At 45.3% G+C, this 23296-nt stretch overlaps 2 protein-coding genes across 7 annotated transcripts in view; one reads left to right on the top strand and one right to left on the bottom strand.

The window, feature by feature from the left end:
* LAMA1 (laminin subunit alpha 1) overlaps positions 1–23296 on the top strand; it is a 163423-nt gene that overhangs the window by 121337 nt on the left and 18790 nt on the right. Inside the window, exons 43-51 of one of the 2 annotated variants that reach the window (XM_075920947.1) lie at positions 2752–2934; positions 3558–3709; positions 7067–7210; positions 8525–8658; positions 10455–10605; positions 11138–11262; positions 14911–15061; positions 16925–17069; positions 20586–20727. In XM_075920947.1, coding sequence (XP_075777062.1) covers positions 2752–2934; positions 3558–3709; positions 7067–7210; positions 8525–8658; positions 10455–10605; positions 11138–11262; positions 14911–15061; positions 16925–17069; positions 20586–20727 — 1327 coding nt within the window. Of the gene's footprint in view, positions 1–2751; positions 2935–3554; positions 3710–7066; positions 7211–8524; positions 8659–10454; positions 10606–11137; positions 11263–14910; positions 15062–16924; positions 17070–20585; positions 20728–23296 lie in introns of both variants that reach the window. The other variant, XM_075920946.1, reaches the window with a different exon arrangement.
* Positions 14546–23296, bottom strand: part of ARHGAP28 (Rho GTPase activating protein 28) — a 140619-nt gene continuing 131868 nt past the window's right edge. For all 5 annotated transcript variants that reach the window (XM_075920948.1, XM_075920949.1, XM_075920950.1 and 2 more), the window contains one exon: positions 14546–15059. Coding sequence is in view for 1 of the 5 variants with exons in the window: in XM_075920950.1 (XP_075777065.1) it covers positions 15051–15059 (9 nt within the window). In the remaining 4 variants the exon portion in view is untranslated. The remainder of the gene's footprint in view (positions 15060–23296) is intronic.

Below are 23296 nucleotides of genomic sequence, written 5' to 3'. Positions count from 1 at the left end.
ACCCCGAGGAGCCCTCAGAGCCTCCCCGGTCCTCCCCACTGGGGGCTTGTACCCCATTCCTCCCTCACGTCCTTCCACTTACCCCTCCCTAGCCCCCTTCCTGATGTCAAATAAGACACGTATGTTCAAAAATAGAAACTGGGTTTATTGAACAAAATTCCGGGGTGGAGAGAAGGAATGAACCTCTGGGGAGACTGGGAAAAGGAGGTGGGAAAGGGGAAGAGAGAGAGTGGGAAAGAAGAGAGGGGGAAACCTGGGAGGAGGGAGCTGGAAGGGGAAAGCAAGGGGAAGAAGGGCGAGGGGAAGCTCAGGGCCCAGGGTTGGAGGTCTCGCCAGACCAACTTGACTTTTATGCTAACCTGCTCCTGGGTTCACATGTGGCCTTTGGTGGCCAGGCTGGCAGCTATCCTGCCATAGATGGCCACGTTCCTCCGTCTAGTGTGGAGATCATGGATGTTGGGTGCATCCCCTCCAAACTTGAATAAGGTCCATGATCTCCACTCCGGACCAGGAAGGAGTCCACTTTCTCCGGCCCCTGTCAGGCTCATGGGAGCTGGCAGACTGCTCCTGGGGAGCGGTGGAGAGCTGGCTGCCAGTGGCTTGCTGGCTCATGTTTTGGGGCCACTGGGTCAGAGGCCCCGGTGGCCACTGCTGGCTCTGGGCTGGCAGGCTTAGAGCTGGCACAGGCACTGTGGCCAGGGTCTACCCCTTTAATGGCTCCAGGGCTGGGAGAGAGGAGAGTAAGTTTTCCTGGTTGTGCCCAGAGTGGCCTCCTATTTCAAATTAAGTGTGTACACATAGCTATTTCGAATTTGGCGTTACTCCTCGTAGAATGAGGTTTACCAAATTTGAAGTAAGGTCTCCGCTATTTCGAATTAAATTTGAAATAGTGGTTTGCATGTATAGACGCTATTAAAGTTAATTCGAAATAATGGCTGTTATTTCGAATTAACTTTGCAGTGTAGACATATCCATAGAGAATATTAATAGACCCTCCCCTAAGAGATGTCTCTGTCCAATCCACGGGCTCCTCCACACCCGTCTGCTTTCCCCTAGCCTTTAGTTTAAAAACTGCTCTATAACCTTTTTAATGTTAAGTGCCAGCGTCTGGTTCCCTTTTGGTTTAGGTGGAGCCCATCCTTTCTGTGTAGGCTCCCCCTATCCCAAAAGTTTCCCCAGTTCCTAATAAATCTAAACCCCTCTTCCCTACACATCATTTCATCCATGCATTGGGACTCTGAAGTTCTGCCTGCCTACCTGGCCCTGCGCATGGAATTGGAAGCATTTCAGAGTACGCTACCATAGAGGTCCTGGATTTCAATATTTTTCCTAGCAGCCTAAATTTGGCCTCCAGAGCCTCTCTGCTACCCTTCCCTATGTCACTGGTACCTACATGTACCACAACCACCAGCTCCTCCCCAGCACTAGACAAGTCTATCTAGATGTCTCAAGAGATCCGCAACCTTTGCACAAGGCAGGCAAGTCTCCATATAGATCTCCTGGTCATCACAAACCCAGCTGTCTATATTTCTAATGATCAATCTCCCATTACTAACACCTACCTTTTCCTAAAGACTGGAGTTCCCTTCCCTGGACAGGTATTCCCAGTGTGAGAGGATACCACAATAACATCTGGAAGGAAGGTCCGAACTATGGGATGGCTTCCCTCTGCTCCAGATGTTCTCCTTCTCTGAGCCTTTCATCTTCCTTAACAGCACATGGGCTGTCTGACTAGATGTGGGACGGTTCTACAGTGTCCTGGAAAGCCTCATCTACGTGCCTCTCTGCCTCCCATAGCTCCTCCATTTCAGCCACTCTGGCCTTAAGTCCATACTTGGTCTCTGAGGGCCAGGAGCTCCTTGCACCGAATGCACACATACGCCACCTGTCCATAGGGCAATTAATCATACATGCTACATTGGGTGCAATAAACAAGATAGCCCCCACAATTAAACTGTTTGATTGCAACTCATATTGAATTTCTTAGGGTTCGTTTCTTTTAATTAGCCAGACACTAACCTTGGAAGGTCCCCAGTGCAGAATCCTTGCCGTAGGCACGGAGGTGACACAGTCGCTTGTCCTGCCAGCTCTCCTCCTCTCCCCAAAGCTGTAATATGTAGGGGAGAAAGAGACATGTTGTATTTGGGTGATGAAGCTGGTCTCCACTCTGTCTGATTTGCTATTAGAGCCATCCCATCCACAGGATGATCCTTCATATTGATATTAGCCCATGGGCACCAGGGTGGCCTGGGAGATTATGTGGGGGTCATGGAGCGGGGCTGGCAGCAGGGGTCACCCTCCCCCCCCCCCAGACACACACACTCATTGACATGGCAGGAGCCATAGGAAGCGAGGAGATCCAGCAGCCTGCTCCACTCTGCTACCCACTTCCAGTCAGGTCGCTCTGCTTCATTGCGGCAACTGGTAGTGAAATGCCCTGGCTCTGACCCCAGCCTGCTCTGCTCCATGTTCCTGCAATCCCCCAGGTTGCATCTCTTGGGGAGGTGGCTTGTGGGAAGGAGTACAATGGATGCAAGAATAGGTGGTGGGGATGGAGCAGGGGAAAGGTTTGGGAAGGGGTGGAGTGGGGCTGGAGTAGAGGGTGGTTACTTTGTGCTCCCTAGCCTGAAATATTTGTTATGAACCTGGCCCTGCCTTCTCTACTTACATGACTCTGTGAAACGTCTAAGAAAAATGATTTTTCAGATCCATCGGATATGTAAATAATCCTTAAATGTAAATATCTTCTAGATACCAGTGTCAACATTTTTAAAGCAAAAGAGTTGGCTGTGTCTGCTAACACAAGTGCTGTTGCTGGCCTAAGCCACATTATGGACTTCAGTCAGAAGCTGCTAAACACTTCTTCTGTACTGTCAAAGGTTAATGACACATTGAGGAAAACCAGTGAACTTATAATAGAGTCTTCAAAAGCTGGTAAGTTCACTGTTTCATGGGACTGGAGAAATATCAATGCATGTTGAAATGATGCTAATACTTAAACTTCATTACTGTAGTATTAAAATAAGGATAGGTGTGATGGACTGACAGGACGCTTGGCTAAATAAAAATTCACTATCTATAGATTTCCCTTTTAAACTGAATACATAGAAATTGTATATGCTTGTTTAATCCCGCCGATGGGAGAGGGCAGTTGCCCTGGGAGTGGAGATTCAAAAGGGTCCAGAGCTCTCCCCACTGCTACTATGGCGGCAGCTGGAGTCCCAGGCCCCCTTGAATTGCCGCTGGAGTGCCGCTCCTCGCAGTTGGGGAGGGGAAACACTACCGTCTGGGCAGTGCTACGAGCCAACTGCCTGAGGCCCCTTCCCTTCTGCCTCAGGCCCCAACCCTACTGGGGCGCAGAGCTGGGCACCCAGCCCACACCTTACCTTGGGCCCCATGGGGGCTGTTGGCTCACTTTTTATAAAAATGTTTCTCTCTGACATTTAAAGCGACTGAAAAAAATTATCTCAAATATCCCATTTTCGCCAAAGAATTCTAGGAACAAATAATGAACGTCCCTCTCAACCTGTCTGAATGTCTCATTCTTTTGGCAGCAGCCTCAGCTGAAAGACAAGTTAAGGAAGTGGAAGCACAAGCCAACCTTTTATTTGATAGGCTGAAACCTCTGAAAATGCTGGAAGAGAACCTGAGCAGAAATCTGTCTGAAATTAAAGAGCTCATCAGTCAGGCCCGCAAACAGGCAGCATCCGTAAGTACCTCTTCTCTGCAGTTTCAAACCATTTCCTTTGTGCCTCCTCAATAATAACAACAACAACAAAATATTTTAGAGGGAAAAAAATCTTGCACCCACCTTCTTTAACCCATCCTGTTTTAATTTGGAATCACACAAGTTATTGGTGTTGAATATCATACCAATATTGAGGCTTTTGGTTTAAGTTTGGGCTATGAGCTCTGATCTCTTTGCCTTTGTGGTTTGACAGAGCAATGAGGCATTGAGCTTTAGTGGGGATTCTTTCCCCCTGTTCTCCCCCCCCCCCCCCATCATCTCTCATTTTTAAAGGAGTCTCTCCTTTTAAAGTAATCCTGTCATACTACTGGGCCCTGAACTGAGGTTAAGGCTGGCCGGAAGCCGTGCCAGCAGGGCATCAGATTAGGACTTAGAGCGTGGAGCTGCTGTCACAGCACTCGGCCATCAGCCCGGCTGCAGTAATGGAGTAAGGGCCAGGAGGGCATATGTAAGGGAGGTGGTGTGAAGTACTGCAATGGATTTATTGATGATTTAAAAGGTTATGATGAGATTCCTTGAATGAATCATAGCACGAACATCAATTCTGTAAATAAGATTGCCACACATATCTAACCAAATCATCAATAAATCCATTGCAGTACTTCATACCACCTCCCTTACATAAGTGTGTAAATGCCCTCCTGGCCCTTGCTCTAAAAGCAATGTTTGTCTGATGCTCACACACATCTTTGCTTCCTGGCATATGACAGGATTATTTTAAAAGGAGAGACTCCCTTAAAAATGAGAGATGATAGGAGGAAAAAAAGAACATAGATAAACAATGAGCCCTGTATTTGTAACAATGATAATGTGAGTCAGAATCTGCCATATGAATGTATCTTTATTAATTCAAAATTTAGATAGCTCCTAAACAGATTTTCTAAAGAATTAGATATTTCTGTTAGTAATTTAAAATTCTGGGATTGATATTTCTTACAAAATGAATATTATTTGGGTTTTTAGCGACTTTTTGCCTCATTGTAAACACCTAAGGGTATGTCTACACTACAGCACTAATTCGAACTAACTTAATTCGAATTAGTTAATTCAAACTAAGCTAATTCGAACTAGTGCATCTAGACCTAAAAACTAGTTCGAATTAGCATTTTGCTAATTCGAACTAGCATGTCCACATTGAGTGGGCCCTGAACTGAGGTTAAGGCTGGCCGGAAGCAGTGCCGGCAGGGCATCAGATTAGGACTTAGAGCGTGGAGCTACTGTCTCAGGCTAGCCGAGGGCTGTGCTTAAAGGGACCCGACCCCCACCCTGGACAGACAGTTCTCAGGGGTTCCCCGCTCACTTGTCTAACTTGATGGAGGACAGCAAAGCAGTCCTGGCTTGGAGTGCCCTGAGTGCCCACACTTGGCATATCACAGCACTCGGCCATCAGCCCGGCTTCACTTGCCGCAGGCTGCCATCCGGAGGGGGGGGGGGGTCAATCGGGGGGCTGCAGGAGAGCTTCCACCCCGAGGAGCCCGCAGAGCCACCCCAGTCCTCCCCATTGGGGGCTCGTACCCCATTCCTCCCTCACCTCCTTCCACTTACCCCTCTCTAGCCCCCCTTCCTGATGTACAAAATAAAGGACACGTGTGTTCAAAAATAGAAACTCTCTATATTTAACAAAATGGGGGGGGGTTAACCTCTGGGGAGACTGGGAAAAGGAGATGGGAGAGGGGAAGAGAGGGTGGGAGAGGGGAGGGCAACTAAACTGATCAGTGGTTTGGAACAGGTCCTATATGAAGAGAGGCTAAAGAGACTGGGACTTTTCAGCTTAGAAAAGAGGAGACTGAGGGGGGATATGATAGAGGTCTATAAAAGCATGAGTGGTGTGGAGAGGGTGCATAAAGAAAAGTTCTTCATTAGTTCCCATAATAGAAGGACTAGAGGACACCAAATGAAATGAATGGGTAGCAGGCTTCAACTAATAAAAGAAAGTTCTTCTTCACAAAGCAAATAGTCCACCTGTGGAACTCCTTGCTGCAGGAGGCTGTGAAGGCTAGAACTATAACAGAGTATAAAGAGAATTTAGATACATTCATGGAGGCTGGGTCCATGGAGTGGTATTAGCCAGGGGGTAGGAATGGTGTCCCTGGCCTCTGTTTATGGAAGGCTGGAGATGGATGGCACGAGAAAAATGGCTTGGTCATTGTCTTCAGTCCATCCCCTCCAGGGTCCCTAGTGTTGGCTGCTGTCGGCAGACAGGCTACTGGGCTAAATGGACCTTTGGTCTGACCCAGGACGGCCATTCTAAGCTCAGGGCTCAGGGTCGGGGGTATCACTGGACCACCCTGATTTTCATGCACACCTGCTCCTGGGTGGCCAGGCTGGCAGCTCTCCTGCCCTAGACGGCCACTTTCCTGTGCCTAGTGCAGAGGTCGTGGATGAGGTCCATGATGTCCGCACTAGACCAGGTGGGCGCCCGCCTCTTGCGGACCTCGGCAGGTTCCCGGGATCTGCCAGCCTGGTCCCGGGAAGAGGCGGAGGGCTGGGTGGCAGCGGGTGGCTGGCTCAAACCGTGCCAGGTGCAGGGTCTGCTGGCTGGGTGCTGGCAGGCTTGCACCTGGCACGGGCACCGTAGCCAGACTGTGCCCCTTTAAGGGGGCCGGGGCCGGGAGGGGGGCATACGAGTTTCCCTGGTGGTGCCCAGAGTGGCCACCAGGGAAAGCTGGGGAGGGCTAGCCTCCCACTAGTTCGAATTAAGTGGCTACACAGCCCTTAATTCGAACTACTTAATTCGAACTAGGCGTTAGTCCTCGTGGAATGAGGTTTACCTAGTTCGAATTAAGGGCTCCGCTTGTTCAAATTAAGTTCGAACAAGCAGACTAGCGGTCTGCTAGTGTAGCGCCTATTGAAGTTAATTCGAACTAACATCTGTTAGTTCGAATTAACTTTGTAGTGTAGACCTACCCTAAGTCTCTTCTCTTGTGTTTGTTTTTGTTTTTTATTCCTGAGACCATTCACAGTTTCTCAAGACTTCCAATCTTTTGTTGTTATTAATATAGTATTTTTTTATATGTGGGCCTCAAACTCAAGGTTTATTCTTGGATGATGAATTTCTGGCTTTAAATCCCAGGATTGGATGACCAGTAGGTTCTGCAGTGCCTCTTTCTTCCTTATCCTATATAGTCTAAATCACTTTTTCAATTCATGTCAAGCCAGTCAATACTTGTGTGTTTGTAGCTAATCTTACTGACAAATATTTAGAATCATATGAACCTGTCTCAGCACGTGGCTTGAATTTAGCTTGCCAAGGGCTGTATCTGTATTCTAGTGCTATGTGATCTGTACATAGGATGTACCTTTTTTTTTTCTCCTCAGATTAAAGTTGCAATCTCAGCAGACAGAGACTGTATTCGTGCTTACCAACCCCAGGTTTCTTCCACTAACTACAACACCTTAACATTAAATGTGAAAACAACCGAACCTGACAACCTCCTCTTCTATCTGGGCAGCAGCAGCAATGTAAGTTAGTGAATGTTTCACAACACTGAAAGGTGTTGTGTATCTCTGAATATTTAATATATTTTACTTCCATCTCTCCATTTTAATATGTACTAAGTGGCCAGACTAGGGAAAGGGCAGATATATATGGGAGAAGCAGGGAAATAATCCTCTTCCCCAGACTAAATAAACTCCACAGAGTCTTACATGCCGTCCCCTCCCTCCCCCTCCAGCAAGGAGACTGAGAGAAGCAGATCCAGTAATTCTGCTTTTAAATCTCAATCTGTACCACACACCTGCGCAGTACATTGGTTTTTCTGCCAGAGTGGTCCCCTGCACTTCTATAGGAAGCAAGATTTGGCTCTGCTGGGTCATATGCTGAGGTCCTTGCTCATGCGATGGGATAGCAGGATACCGCTCACACAAGATAAAGGTGTTCTTGTGCACATTATCTTGCATGGAATCCTCCTTCCACAGGGTGGACTCATCGTTCGTCAGGGTGCTTGAGCTGGGATCAGGCAGGGCTCCAGTGACAGCACAGTAACAAGCTTCCCACCATCCCAGTAGCTTCATGCACTCCCTGGCAGTGGATCATGTTCTTGTTATTTCTCCATTGACTTTTTGAGGTTTTTCCATGGAGTAAGAGAGAAGGAGTAGGGCAGAGAAAATGGACAGATACCACAGGGATGAGTTTGCTGGTTCTACTGCAAGTTTTTCCTTCATTGGGCATGATTTGGCTCTTAGTAATGGCCCATGAAGGTAGGATATATAGCAGTGGTGGGCAACCTGCAGCCTGTGAGCTGCATGCAATCCGATGGGATTCTACCTGCAGCCCACTCTCTATCCCCTTCTCCCATACCTTTTGTGCACTGGGATACTGGAGCCCTGCACTTAATCACTCCTGCCCCCCCCCCCCCCCCCCCGCCCTCCCAGCACATTTGGAGCACCATGAATCACCTTATTTGTGTTCCATCCTTGTTCCGCGCCCTCCTTCCCAGAACTTGCCATGTGGTGTTCAAGCTATGGGTGGCAGGGGGATGGAGTGCAAATCAGGCAATTCACGGAAGTGTGGAGGAAGGGAAAGGAGTAGGTAAGTGCGGGGCTCCAGTGCCCCAGTGCACAAAAGGTGCGTGAGCGAGGGCGCAAGGAGGGGCTGCACGGGCTGCCTGCAGGTTGCCCACCTCTGGATTTCAATCTTGTGGCCCACTGAGCTAAAGGGAGTTTTAGAAACAGAGATGAGATTTTATCATCATCCATCTAGAAAGAAACTTGTGAAACAAAATCAGGTCACATAGCCCCATGTAGTGCATTAAAGCAAGAATCACTGTTTTCCAGAGTGACTTCTTGGCAGTGGAGATGCGACGTGGTAAGGTGGCCTTCCTTTGGGATGTGGGCTCAGGAGCAACAAGACTGGAATATCCCAATCTTCAAATCAACAATAATAAATGGCAAAGAATACATATAACCAGGTAACAGAGATGTCATTCATTCATTATTAATATTTGTTAGTATTAGCATACCACCTATGAGTCCTACTCAGAGACCAGGACACCATCAGTGTGGGTAACACAAATATTGTATTCTGTAACCTGAAGTTAAAATGAAAGTTCAATTTCTGCTAGCAAATTCAAATGAATTTTTACCTACCATAGAAGTGTGGTTCAGTACAGCATGGAAGTGTGCTGGTCACTTAGGGTATGTCTAAACCTCAAAGTTATTTTGAAATAACAGCTGTTATTTCGAAATAACTTTCCTAGCATCTACACAAGCCAACCGCTATTTCAAAATTAAATCGAAATAGTGGAGGGCTTATTCTGAAATTGGCAAACCTCATTCCACGAGGAATAGCGCCAATTTCAAAATTGCTATTTCGAAATAAGCACTGTGTAGACACTTATTTCGAAATAGGGGGCCTCCAGCCCTTCCCAGGGTGCCCCGGTGGCCACTCTGGCCTCAACCAAGAACACTCCTCTTCCTCCCCCCCTCCCAGACCCCTTAAAGGGGTAGATTCTGGCCACAGTGCCTGTGCCAACTCCAAGCCTGCTGGCCCAGCCAGCAGTCACTGCCCCTGACCCAGTGGCCCCAAAACATGAGCCAGCAAGCCACTGGCAGCCAGCCCTACACTGCCCCTCAGGAGTGGTCTGCCAGCTCCCAGGAGCCTGCCAGGGCCCGGAGAAGGCGGGAGCCTTCCTGGTCCAGGGCAGAGATCATGGACCTTTTTCAGGTTTGGGGGGATGCCCCCAATGTCCATGATCTCTGTACTAGATGTGGGAATGTGGCCGTCTATGGCAGGATAGCTGCCAGCCTGGCCACCAAAGGCCACATGCGAACCCAGGAGCAGGTTCACATGAAAATCAAGTTGGTCCAGCGAGACCCCCAACCCTGAGCCCTGAGCTTCTCCTCCCACTTCCTTCCCCTTGCTTCCCCATTCCAGCTCCCTCCTCCCAAGTTTCCCCATCCCCTTTCCCACCCTCTCTCCTTCCTTCTCCCTCCTCCTTTCCTCAGTCTTACCAGAGTTTCATTCCTCCCCCCCACCAGTTTTTTAAATAAAGAGAGTTTGTGTTCATGAAAATACGTGTATTTTATTTGACATCAGGAAGGGGGGTTAGGGAGAGATAAGTGGAAGGACGTGAGGGAGGAATGAGGCACAGACCAGGGAAGTTATTAGTGCTCCTGCAGGGCCTCCTGTATACTGACAGCCCCCCGATGGAGCTCCTGGATGGCAGCCTGCAGAAAGTGCAGCCAGGCTTGTATCAACACATCCACAAGAAGCACCAGAGTGCCCAGGGGCAGTTCTGGCTCTATATTGCAGAGTGCTGTGGTATCCCGAGTGAGGGCAACCAGAGCACACAAAGACAAAATGCTTCTCTGTCCCTCATTGAGGTAGGCAAGCAAGCAGGGAAAGCTGAGAACTGGCTGTCCTGGGGGGTCCCTTTAAGCACAGGCCTCAGATAGCCTCAGGCAGCAGCCACGCAAAGTAACTCCTCACCTGATGCCCTGCTGGACCTGGTTCCAGTCAGCCTTAAATGTTAATCAGTGTCCACTCAGTGTGGACCCGCTATTTCGAAATGCATTTTGAGTGTAGACGCGTTATTTCAAAATATCTTATTTCAAAATAACTATTTCGAAATTGGATATTTTGAAATAACGCTGTAGTGTAGACATACCCTTAGTTACCCAATGCAAGAAGTAGTTCAACGGTAAGAAGAGACCATGCACAGTAACTTCTGAAAGCGTTTAATCCATTCATATTTGCGATTGTCAGGTTTGGGAAAACCGGTACCTTGAACGTAGAGGAAATGAACTCTAATCAGAAGTCTTTAACTAAATCTGCAACTTCTCCTGGCACAGCTACTATACTGGATGTAAACAAATCAACACTGATATTTGTTGGAGGACTTGGAGGGCAAATCAAGGTGAAAATGCTATATTGTAAAAGGTTCTTATCCTCTTGGAAGTACTTTTTAGAGTAGAAATAATCACACCAGTTGGATAGTCTACCTAAGTGACTGACTAAGGAATATCAGTCATGCTGCACAAAAGGCAAGGATGCAAAATGGTATCCAGAACTATCTTCTCCTTATAAATGTCTCAGGAAATTGTGTTTAAAATAGCAATTCTGAAGTGCTGAGTGTGAGTCCGTAGGAGAGCAGGAGGTATTAATTCATACTAAATCGTTTCCTTTTTTCTCCGTTTTTCCTCATTTCCTATCCTTCATGACTTGTTATAATTTGTTGTTGTTATATATGAAATTGAGTATAAACGGGTCAAGAACTTATCACAAAACTCCATAGTGATGTAAAGTCTAATTATTAATAATATTAAAACATTTTTGTTATTCTTCTGATATGATTTGCCTTTTATATGAATTAGAACTCAATGTTGCTGGAGAAGTTCCAAAGTATTTAATATTAATTGTATTAATTTAATACATTTCCTCTCTAATAGAAATCACCTGCTGTTAAGGTGACTCATTTTAAAGGATGCATGGGAGCAGCATCCTTGAATGGAAAATCTATTGGTCTTTGGAATTACATTGAAAGAGAGGGCACCTGCAATGGATGCTTTGGAAGGTAGTAACCTTTTACATGTTTGTATGTCGTGAAAAATGCAGTACTTCGATTTATTATTAGCATAGTTTTCAAAAATATGACTTATCAGAGGGTATCAAAGGTGCATGTCAAATTGAGTCATCACATAGCTCTGCAACTTGCCGCATATATTTTCACATTGGTGTTTGTTCGTTGAAAATAATGATGACTAGTGTCCATCTATATTTTTTGGAATAAGTGGTTTGTCTAATCATTTCCTCCGCAGTGAAAGAAAGAAATCTAAAACATTATAAGTCCACTCAAATTGTGGCTATTGTATTTATTATTACTCTCATGGTAATTCTGGAAAGGGACCAGGGGCATGTAACTGGTTATAAAAACACCACACGGGAGGATAAGGGGTTAAGGAGCTGCTCTGGACCTGGTGGCTCTACCCTACTATACCTGCACAGAGAGCACAAGCTGGAGGCAGAGTTTAAAAAGGGAAACAGAGCAGCTCAGTGGGAAGCAGGCAGTGGAAAGGAACAGACTTCTGCTTTGAGCAATGGGGAAGGATAGACGAAAACTTGATAACACTGACACAGACTGCAAAGGAGAGACTTTTCTGTTAAACCTGAAAGGTGTGAACTGGGACACGTGAGCCAACTGGGCAGGGACTGGGCTACAAAAGAAGGGACAGACCCACAAGACAGAGCTATAATGAAAAAGGGGGGACATCAAAGAGGGAGATATACTGCTGTGCCCTTGCCCGATCTCTAGGCAGCATTGGGGGAGGATATTGGCAAGCATGTCCCAGCCCTGATGAAGGTTAAGGGAAGAAGATGAATACCAGCCCCTCTGTCCCCAATATCTCGCCTCATCAGACAGAGCCAGAAGAAAGATGGACCTGGAGAAGCTGTTAAAGGGGATGACTGATAACTAACAGCAAAAAGTAGCTCAGCAGCAAAAATGCCATCTGTCACAGCAGATGATGGCACCGCAGCAGCAACATGCAAGAGCAACAGCAGCAGCTCATTTGAGAGCTGGCAGCACAACAACAAAGATGAAAACCCAACAAAACCAAGAAAAGATCTATAACAAACGGAATTTAGACCTAGCGACTGGCTACTGTTATTGCTGGCAAATTCAGTGTCAAAATTATTGGCCCGGTGTTAGGGGCCATTTGAGGGGGTGAGACAAGTGGGATCAATCAGCATGCATCTGGCAATCAGGAAAGAAAAAGGAGACTCAAGTATACCACACCAGGCCTAGGAAGACCAAGAGGTGCTCCTCATAACACCTGATCCACCTGAGTCTGAACTAGGCCCTCAAGCATTATTGACCCCAGAATCCCAAGTCATACCGTTGGGGGAAGTGCTTCAAACAAAGTGGAAGGCCCAAATGCAAAAGCTAATTGAAGCCTTCCGTGTCGTATTTTCATCCTTGCTATGTTGAATTGACACACCTGGTCCACCATAACACAGACACGAAATCAGGACAACCAGTCTGTAAGATCACAGGACCACTCCAATGAAAGATGTGGGGCACCATGGAAGAGGAGCTGTGAGTCATGTTAGACCTGGCAGTAGTGGAAATGTCTTGAAGTGGATGGAGAAGTCCCATTGTGCCGGTAGGATCACCTGCTTCTGTATTGATCTGAGAAAGGTAAATGCAGCTTTGAGATTTGATACCTGTATTATCCACCCAGCATGGATCAATTACTAGACAGTCTGGGAGGGACCAAATACATCATTGTCATAAACTTCAAGAAGGAGTACTGGCAGATCCCTCTGTACCATAGAATCACAGGAAAAGACAACTTTATCCATCCAAACTATGTCATTCGGTCTCCATAGGACCACAACCACCTTCTTAGACCAAGTGCTGCAACAATATATTCAACATGCTGCAGCCTATATTGATAACATGATTTACATCTTTAATTGGGAGGATTACGTATGATAGGCCCTTGAGAATGCTGGACTCACTGTGAACCTGTCCATGTATAAGATGGTGAACTGGGAAGTTACATGCCCATCCTGCAGTGTAACTGAGGTAAGTTATATACACTAATTGACAGAGTACATACCTTAACAACGTGCCTCATTTTGACAAATAACAACAACAACAACAACAACAACAAAAAACAGACAATGCTTTTAAGACTAACAGGCTACCATTGACTTTGTCACAATTGCAGCATGCTTCACAGACCTCACAAGGGATACCAGTCCTAAGAAAATCATTTGGTCAGAGGCCTGTAACGGGGCATTTAGGACTGTAAAAGATTTTCTGTGTCAGGAACAGGTACTTTTCTATCCAGACTTTCCCATAAAGTTCACACTAAAAATGGACGCTTCTGGTATAGGACTTGGCGCAGTCCTTTCCTAGGATGTTGAAGGAGAGGTACCCCTAGTCCTCTATAGAAGCAGAAAACTGTTCCCATGGGAGGTGGCCCGTTCAGTAATAGAAAAGGAAACCTGAGCTAAGAAATGGGTGGTAGATGCCCTAAGATACTGTTTGTTGGGAAACCGCTTTTCTTTAGTAACAGAACAGGCCTTCACTGGTTGAACATCAGGAAGGGTACCAACCCCAGAATTATGCAGTGGTAACTTTCCTAACAGCTAAGTGGTTTTCAAGTATGGCACCAAACAGAAGGCCCACCAAAGCACAGAATTTTTTTCACGAGAGCATGGGGTCCTGGGTGCAAAAGATAAGACCTGGGAAGAGTGTGAAATGGGATGTACAAATTCCATTCTGGTGAACAAGGCATTGAGAAGCACTTTTATGACCTTTGCATTGGCGGGGAATCCAGCAGATGAAAATCTTCAATGTGTCATAGTCTAAACTCCAAGTCTCTGGATTAAGGATAAAGCCATGAAGCCATTGCAAGCACCAAAAGACTTCCCCATTATTGGGCTTTCTTTTATAAAACCCCAAAAGGGAGGGCTGGAATGTGTGCTCTTGCTAGAGAGGGGGCTGAGCCATAAAAGTAGAGGGAGACCTCACAAGACAAAACTAATGGAAAAGGGGGAACTTTAAGGGAGATATCCTGCCATAACCCTGTCTCACCAGTAGGTGACGCTGTTTCACAGGACTGTTTTCTGTTTAAATCTCTAGTTTTACATGTTTTTGTATTTAACAGAGTTGAAATGAAATAGGTCTGGCCACAGCTTTTTATACAATGTCCCATTTAGAACCAGCAGAGGGTGTTGCAACTTTATGTATAAAATATATTTTAGAAGCACTGCAAGGGAAAAAAAAAGGAAACAAGACTATTTGCTGTAAATGCAGCTATGCCAGGAATCTGGGAAAGTGCACAGTATTTTGTAAATTTGAGAATAAAGGTATATGAATGGTATCAATTAATTATTTCCCTCGGGAAATGTGTTTTTTTTATAAAGACTTGCAAAGATGGTTTTTTTTTTCTGTCTTGTGTAAATTCTCCCTTAAAGCTAAACTAGATACTCAGAGATTCTATAATAAAAGTGGTTCTTGGCTGGAACCCTTTAGTTATTCATGACATGCAAGATTCAAGCCTCCTTCTCAGTCTTCCTTCCTAATTATATTGCCAGTGGCTGCCCCAACTGATTTCACTCTCCGAGGTTGCATATGAAATAACTGTTTGGAAAAATGCAAATCTGTCCTCTAGTATTCAGCACTTCAAATATTCCTTTCTTGTTTTTATAGCCCACAGGATGAAGATACTTCTTTCCATTTTGATGGCAGCGGATATTCAGTAGTGGAGAGGGCCCTCCGCTCCACTGTGACTCAGATAATCATGTTTTTCAGCACCTTCTCACCTAATGGGCTCCTGCTGTATCTTGCTTCTAATGGCACTGTAAGAAAATTGTTGAGATTTTAGATTGATTAAAATTGTATTTGATTTTCCCTAACCCTCTGCTTCTCTGTCTTGGAACCAAATATCATCTTCTATTATGACATGGATATCTTATATTATTTTGAACCTTTAGAATCTTTTAGAAGCATTAGAATTAAAATACAAACATTCATCCTGGAGAATTAATCTGTGATGATAATTCAAAAGATGATAAAAAAGGCAGTAATCTGAGGATATAACATGAAGGGGCCCAAAATCAACAAAGGAAATTTATACAGGCAGTCCCCGACTTACGCGGATCCGACTTAAGTTGGATCCGCACTTACGAACAGGGCTTTTCTCGCCCCGGAGCTCACGGGCGGCGGGTCGCCACCCGTGTTCTCCGGGGCGAGAAAAACTTCTCCTGGTCTCCCTGGTCTGCTGGGGGGGGTCCAGCGGCTTTTCTGGACCCCCCCCCCCAGCAGACCACGGGGACAGGAGCAACGCTGCGGAGCACGCCCGCAGAGGGACAGCCCAGGCGCGCTTGAGCTGTCCCCCTGCGGGCACGCTCCGCGGCTTTGCTCTCCGTCTCCCTGGTCTGCAGGGAGACGGGGAGCAAAGCCTGGGAGCACGCCCGCAGTGGGACAGCCTGGGCGCGCTTGAGCTGTCCCCCTGCGGGCGTGCTCCGCGGCTTTGCTCTCCGTCTCCTTGGTCTGCTGGGGGAGGGGGGGTGCAGCTAGTGCCCCCCTCCCAGCAGACCAGGTTTTTCTTGCCTACCCCTGGAGTAGAGCAGCTGGGGGCTGCTGGGTTGGTCCCACAGCGCCGCTCCGGACCAACCTGGCAGCACCCCAGCTGCTCTGCCCCAGGCGTCCTGATTCAGCCGCTACTGAAACTGACCAGCAGTGGCTGAATCAGGACGCCTGGGGCAGAGCAGCTGGGGTGCTGCTGGGTTGCTCCAGTAGCGCGGAGGAGCCGCGCTACTGGAGCAACCCAGCAGTACCCCAGTTGCTCTGCCCCAGGCGTCCCCAAGTCAGCCGCTGCTGAAACTGACCAGCGGCTGACTACAGGAAGCCCGAGGCAGAGTTGCTCTGCCCCAGGCTTCCTGGAATTAGCCGCTGATCAGTTTCAGCAGCAGCTGACTTGGGGACGCCTGGGTTTCTAAGTTGAATCTGTATGTAAGTCAGAACTGGCATCCAGATTCAGCCACGGTTGAAACTGATCAGTTTCAGCAGCGGCTGATGCCAGTTCCGACTTACATACAGATTCAACTTAAGAACAAACCTACAGTCCCTATCTTGTACGTAACCCGGGGACTGCCTGTATATAACGTTTATTGTTGAAACCTTTCTGCAAATGGTGGGGTTACCAATCCTGATGGTGGGTCAGAGTGCTCTGCATAGTGATGGGGTAAAAAAAACCCAAAGGAATGTAAATATGGGAATAGCCTTCTAGAGTATTATTATCAGTTATTCTAGTTTTCCATGATAAAAACCACAACATTCTCTGATTAAAAAACCATAAAAATTCACGTTTTTCTGCAATCGAAATGATTTTTTCACTGGGGCTTGGGCTGTCACATGTGGGCCGAAAAAAAAAAAAAACAAAAAAAACTAAAGATTTGCTGTAAAAAGGCAAAATTATGCATTTTCCCATGGCAAACAGATTTCTAGGATTATTACTAACTTACTGTTATTGTTTTTATTGTTATTAAAATGGTATTAAAATTAGATTTTCAAAACATAGGAAAAATAGGTACCCTGAGTACAAGATATTCTGGATATATTAGTCATTTGCATTTTTACTAAGGATATCCCATCACCTTTGAAATGTTCATTATTGCATATTTATTTTTAATTCAGTGTATCTGTATAATTTTCTCTGCAGAGAGATTTCTTGTCCCTCGAGCTTGTAGATGGCAAAGTTAGACTAACAGTTGATCTTGGTTCAGGACCGCTTACACTTACAACTGAAAGTCGATACAATAATGGAACATGGTACAAAATCTCATTCAGTCGGAACAAGAAGCAAGGTAGGACACAGACTGAAAAGTAAATGTTTGTGATTTTATATCTAAAAGAGTCATCAGGAATGTCACCATTCCATACCAATTTTGTCTGAGTATTTCCAATGCACATTCATTCTTTGACAGCCATCGAGCTATCTTGTTAAAAGGTATGGTAATGTCAGTTGATTGCATGGCATATGAGCCTTCTGATGCATGAATGAAGCTTGTTGTTGGCTTTATTTCCCCCCCTTTTTATATGTAATGTGAAGGAGGAAGAAAAATGCATTTGAATAGTCTTTACATTACTGAAACACTGTTATATTTTTCATTGACGCTCTCTTTCGAAAAAGCACAGTTTGCATGCAATAGTGCCTTTTTTTGAAAGAGTACTTTAAAAAAAAAAAGGTGTAATATAAAATGAGGTTTACCACTGTCGACAAAACTGCCACTTTCTGTCAACTTACTGTCGACAGAACGCGGTGGTAGTGTAGACGTAGGTATAGTTTTGTCGACAAAAGCCAACTTTTGTTGACAAAACCTATCGTCTAGACATACCCCAAGGTACCTTCAGCTTATGTGTTTATTCTTTGTCTCTTTCTTAAGCTTCAGGTATATAGCATTAGTTGTGAGGAGTCCCTTCCTGCTCCCTGGCTTAGCCTTTTCAACTTTCTGCTTTCCTTCCTGGCTTGTCCATCTGGTGATCTAACCACTTCACAAACTCATGATCAGCAGGCGTAAGAGCTGTGTCCTACCGTAACAACCTCAGAGTCCAGGTTGTTCTAAGTGACCAGACTGCTGGCTTCCTTAGAGCTCAGTTTGAAGCAGTTAACAGCACCCAGTCACAGGTCTGGTCTAAGTTGATATAAGGCAGCAGAAGCTGACCTAACTCTGTGTTTACATTAAAATGCAGCTGCCATGGATGTAAGTTGCCCACCGCATTGACTTAACTTCACTTCTGTGAAAGGCATAGCATGTAGTTAGATACACACAGTGCCAGTGTAGACATTGCATTGCTTGAACTGTTACTGCCTTTCAGTGCAAGTGCTCCTGTCTAGGACATGCGCCACGGAGACAAGGAGTGTGGGCGCCCTTGTTGGAACACAAGGGGAAAATACAGTGCAGGTTCCCTGATAAAAGGAAACCTGAAGAGAGAGACAGAAAGCCTGCACTCTTAAGGGCTAATTACACTGGAAACAAAATTGGCCGACATAGCTGCTCCCCAAACTGCAGAATCTGTTTCGAAGAGGACGAGATGCTGCCATGTGTGTTGAGCTCCTGCAGGAGCTAGCTAGGGGGGAATGTATGAACAGGCACAATGAGATTGTCAGTTGGAGTCACTGGAGTCTCTGAGCAAATAACAATTTAAATGAATCGTGGCATTCTGACTGTCAAATTTGAAGTGCTCTGGAGAAGGAAGAGGCTAAGATTTTATGTGATCTGGCAAATTTCATAGTGCAGGCAAAAAGGATGGACATAGTTTTTGTAGAAAAGACAAACCAGAACCTGATAATTGATATTGCCAAGTCAGCAGCCAGGAACATTTAAAAAAACAAAATAAGAGAAGATGGTGAAATGTGAAGAACCCTTCCATGAAGTTAAACTATTATGGACACTTGAACAAATATGATTCCAATGATTACAGGAATACTTTGAGCAATCCTTAAGGTCACGAATGAGCAATTCAAGAACACATATAGGTAAAAGACATCTTGATCAATGACCTCCAGAAGATACCACTCTTAGGCACTGTGCCCTAGTTTATACTAGGGAGTTATTTCAAAATATCTCCCCTTATTTAGAAATAACAAGCAGAGCATCCACACCCGTTCTTTTGAAATAAGGGGCTGGTTATTTCTAAACAATAACTCCTATGTCCTTGGGGAAATAAGCTTATTTCAAAATAGCTATTTTGGGAATTGTTATTTCAAAATAAATTATTTCGAAATAATTTCCTAGTGTAGACGACATGCCCTGTGAGAATTTTAAGGAAAGCCAAAACAGAACATGTGCATTTGAGCAGTTAAAATGCAGGAATTCTATAGAAGGTTTAACAAAACTCCTGAATGCTCAAACCTATGGAATTGATTTGTGGTCAGGATTTATTGCTGACTCATGGGGATACATTTTAGACAGTAGCTTTCCTATTTTTATGCTTAAAAATCTTGTGTTGTGAAGCTGTGAGAGAGCTGGGGCTTTCTCAGGTCCCCTCTAGACCCCACTTCTGTGCATTTATAATGTCCTTCTCCCTAGTTCATAGAACTGCGGGGTGCTCTTAGTAAAATAAACAGCCAAAAGGAAGGTTGTCTTCCCTCTATTTCTGTTAGAGAAGGAAATCTATTTGAAAACAAAGAAAGGCAAAGGTGGCCCTGCAATCAGTCAGTCTTTCCTGGATTCAACTCTTTGGGCTTATCTTGTTAACACATTTTATTGCCTTTTAATGGGGTCAAGTTCTGGCCTCTCTTCGCAGGGCATACTGCTTTGTAGTTGGGCTGTGCAGTTCTGGGAGTGGGGAAGCCTGCTGCTGTGTCCTGTTTCTGCTGTAGCACTCTCTGAGGCAAAGCAGCCCTCTGTCTGTTCACTGCCCCTTCCTGCGGGATGGATTTCCCTTTTAAAACTCTACCCACCAGGGGCAGAACAGGCACTGCAGGGCAGAAGAACTTGTTCGTCTCTTCCCCAGACGCGTGAGGGCATGTCTATTCACCGCCGGCTGTTTTGTTTTAAACCCCCATGATGGAGGACTGAGGGATAATGACAATAAGTGTACTTTAGGATTAAGGTTAAGATTTGTTTTCTTAGGTATTTTTAATAAAAGTCAAGGGCCTGGGTCACAGGCAATACACAGGAATTCATAGAAGCCTGTGACCTGTGTGTGATGTCTATTAAAAATGCCTGGGGAGGGGAGGAAGCAGTGGGATCCCACCGGGGGCTGACTGCTGGCCATTACTCCAGTGCTGTTGCTGCTCCACTCTTCGTGGTTGACCTATCCTAGGTTCTGCCTTACCATTGGGACTGCTCTTGACCAAGACACTGCTCTGGTCCCATGGGTTGACCTGTCCCTGGCTATTTCTGCAGTGTTGGCAGCTGCTCTGTCATTGGCTGCTGCTTCATCTCTGGTGTCCCTTGGCCACAGTTTGGGCCACTGCTCAGGTTACAGCTCTGATGGCTCCGGACAGCTGCTCTGGCCCCCGAGGAGCTGGCCCAGTGGCCCAGGGCTGCAGTGGGGGTTAATGGCTGGCTGCTGCTTCTGTGGCCCAGAAAAGTCCATGATCACTAGGAGAAAATTGTATCCTTATTTATTATCCCTACATACTTTTCTGTGTTTTTTTCATCCAGATCGGTTTGTTTTAGCTAAAAGAACTGGCTATCTTATTTAAAGTCTTGAGAGTAAAATAGATTCAACTCTGATCATGAAAAAAAAGACTATATGTACACTCATTTCACTTGGAAAATTAATGTACACTTACTACAAAAAGATTCCTACAGCAGAAAATCATATCTTTAGTGTTCTGATCCACTGATCTGTATTTCCTTTCTTTGCAGGAGTTTTGACTGTCATGGATGCAGATAATCTTAATTATAAAGAAACTAAGCAAGGAGAGTCCCCTGGGGTAGCCTCAGACCTAAATCGCTCAGATAAGGACCCTATTTACATTGGTGGACTGCCAAGATCTAGGGCTGTGAGGTACAGTGTTAATGCTTCTTCCTGTCTTTCCCCCCTGCTTACACATTTGTAAGTATTGAGGAGGATCTTCAGCTTCTGAAAATGTATAGTACCACTGAAATAACTAAGGGCACATCTACACAGCAGGGCTAAAGCAGAATTAAGCTATGCAACTTCAGCTACATCAGTTGTGTAGCTTAAGTCAAAATAGCTTAATTTGGCTTTTGGCACTGTCTACACAGCAGGCGGTTGAAGGAAGAACATTCTTCCTTCAGCTTCCTTTACTCCTTGTGAAATGAGGGTTACCATGAGTCGGAGTATGAAATCCTCCAGCTTGACATTATTTCGAAATAAAGGCTTGTAGTGTAGACGCACGTTACATCAGTTATTCTGAAATAATGCTGCAGTGTAGACATTGCCTAAGTTACAACAGTTTGCTGTTTTTAAGTTACAACAGTTTATGCCAGCTTAATTGTTCTTACCTGTTTTCATCAGTGGATCTCAAAGCTCTTTGCATCAGGAGTTAAGCAGCATTATCACCATTTTACAGATGAGGAGACTGTAGCAGAGAGGTGCTCAAAGTCACAAGCAGAGCAGGTCTCCTGGGTCCCAGTCCAATGCTCCATCCTCTAGGTCAGTTATGCTCAGTCTGTGGCTTATGAGCTGCCCGTGGCTCTTTGCCATGCAGCAAGTGGCTACTCAGAACTCTCTTGGAAGTGCCACAAAGCTGATTTGCAGGGCTTCTAGAGGGAGGTAAGGCCAGATTAATTTAAGAGCTGTAGGGACTGCAGCCAGGGCCCTGGGTAAAGAGGGCCCTCCACAGAAAGATCTCTGGGCCACCAGAAGCCAAAATGTTTTGTGCTGGGTTTATGCACAAGCCAAATAAGCTACATTTTAGGGCCTCAGATTATTAGGGGTAAAAAATTACTGGTTTTTAGTATCCTCACCTTATATGCAGATATAAAACATTATTGTTTCTATTTTCATTGTCTTTTCTGTTAGAAAATACAAATTTTTTGGTAATGGTACGGGATCTCTTAAACTTGACATAGTTTACGGCCTCAGCATGACTTAATCCAGCTCTGAGCCTGGACTGCACATACTAAAAATCCTGTGTTAATCTGGCTAGCGAGGTATGTGTGTGTGAGAGGAGGCGATTCTGCATGCTGCTGTTCCCACACTCAGTTTGTGAGCTGCCTGCACCAGCAGGCGCTACTCTGCAGCTCCCATTGGCTGGGGATTGCAGCCAATAGAAGCTGCGGGGATGGTGTCTGCAGGCAAGGGCAGTGCACAGAGCCACCTGCACCCTGAGCTGGCTGCTACCAGGATTGGTGGTCGGTTAGAGTATGTAGGGAGCCTGCATCAGGCCTGGGAGCTGCCTGAGGTAAGTGCCCTGCACCCAAATTCTCTGTCGAGCCCTGCCTCCTGCCTACAGCCCACATCCCCACCCAACTTCCTGCTCTGAGCTCCCTCTTGTACTTCAACACCCTTGGCCCTAGCCCAGAGCCACATCCTGCACTTACAACTTCTCATCCTCTGCCCCAGCCCAGAGCCCACGTCCCTAGTCAGAACCCTTACCTCCTCTTGTACCCCGATCCTCTGCCCCAGTCTGGAGCTCTCTCCAGCATTCTGAACCTCTCATGCAATAAATAAGTTAGCTGAATTTAGTTTTATTGAACATTTATTTGAAAAGTTTTGAATATTTTATTATATTTATAGTATTAATATTATTGTGTTTGGTGAGGTGGTACTTAGGGGCACGCAGTAGTCATGAAGTTATGTATATTTTACTGAGGGCCTTCTTTCTTTTTTTAAAATAGTCAAAATAAGTCTGTTTTATTGAAGTGCAAAATAGAATCAAATAGGACCATAGTATAAATGCATGTACATTTTAAGTACACGTCATGGTTTCCAGCTTAGTGTTAATGGAAAAAAAACTTGTTCTTTAGCATATGTTTTTGTAAATGTAAAATGGAATTTATGCAACTCCGTCTCAGTACTTAGACTAGAGGAAGACCAAAAAATAAAATATCCCAGTAGGAGCTATTTGAAAAAGAATAATTTGCGGATCTCTCCAATTTACAGCATATGCTTTTTCAATTATACACCCACACTGGTCAATTCTTCAAGAGGCTTCAATTCACCCTCAATATAATGGCTCTGAAGTATGTATCTGATGATCCCTGCAAATAAGGAAATTAGATTTTTACCTCATATCTGTGCCTGGATAATTACTGCCCACAGCTGAACCCTTAGGAAAGGCACAATGAACCAGTGCAAGTTAGACCAGGTCTTAGATTGTTCTAACTTGCACCATAGAACAATTTATTTTCCTAGCAGCTCTTAATAAGAAGGAAGGGGTGGGATAGGTAAAACAGAGCTGTGGTCATTGCATCTGAGGATGTACCCCAAAGCTTTGGAAATGAATCATACTTTAGTTTTGCAGTGCATTGCTGTCCATTTCTGTGTTTCAGCTTTTAGTGCTGTCTCCTCTGGATTTGGCAGTTCAGATAAGATTTAATATATGTTATGCAGCTACATTTTGACTCAATTTTATTCCCATTAAAAATGAGAAAACTAATCCTGACTT

Source organism: Pelodiscus sinensis, chromosome 2 (assembly GCF_049634645.1).
Source record: "Pelodiscus sinensis isolate JC-2024 chromosome 2, ASM4963464v1, whole genome shotgun sequence".
Classification (NCBI taxonomy): domain Eukaryota; kingdom Metazoa; phylum Chordata; order Testudines; family Trionychidae; genus Pelodiscus; species Pelodiscus sinensis.
Note: the sequence above shows the minus strand (reverse complement) of the source record. Positions and strands in the feature narration are given on the sequence as shown.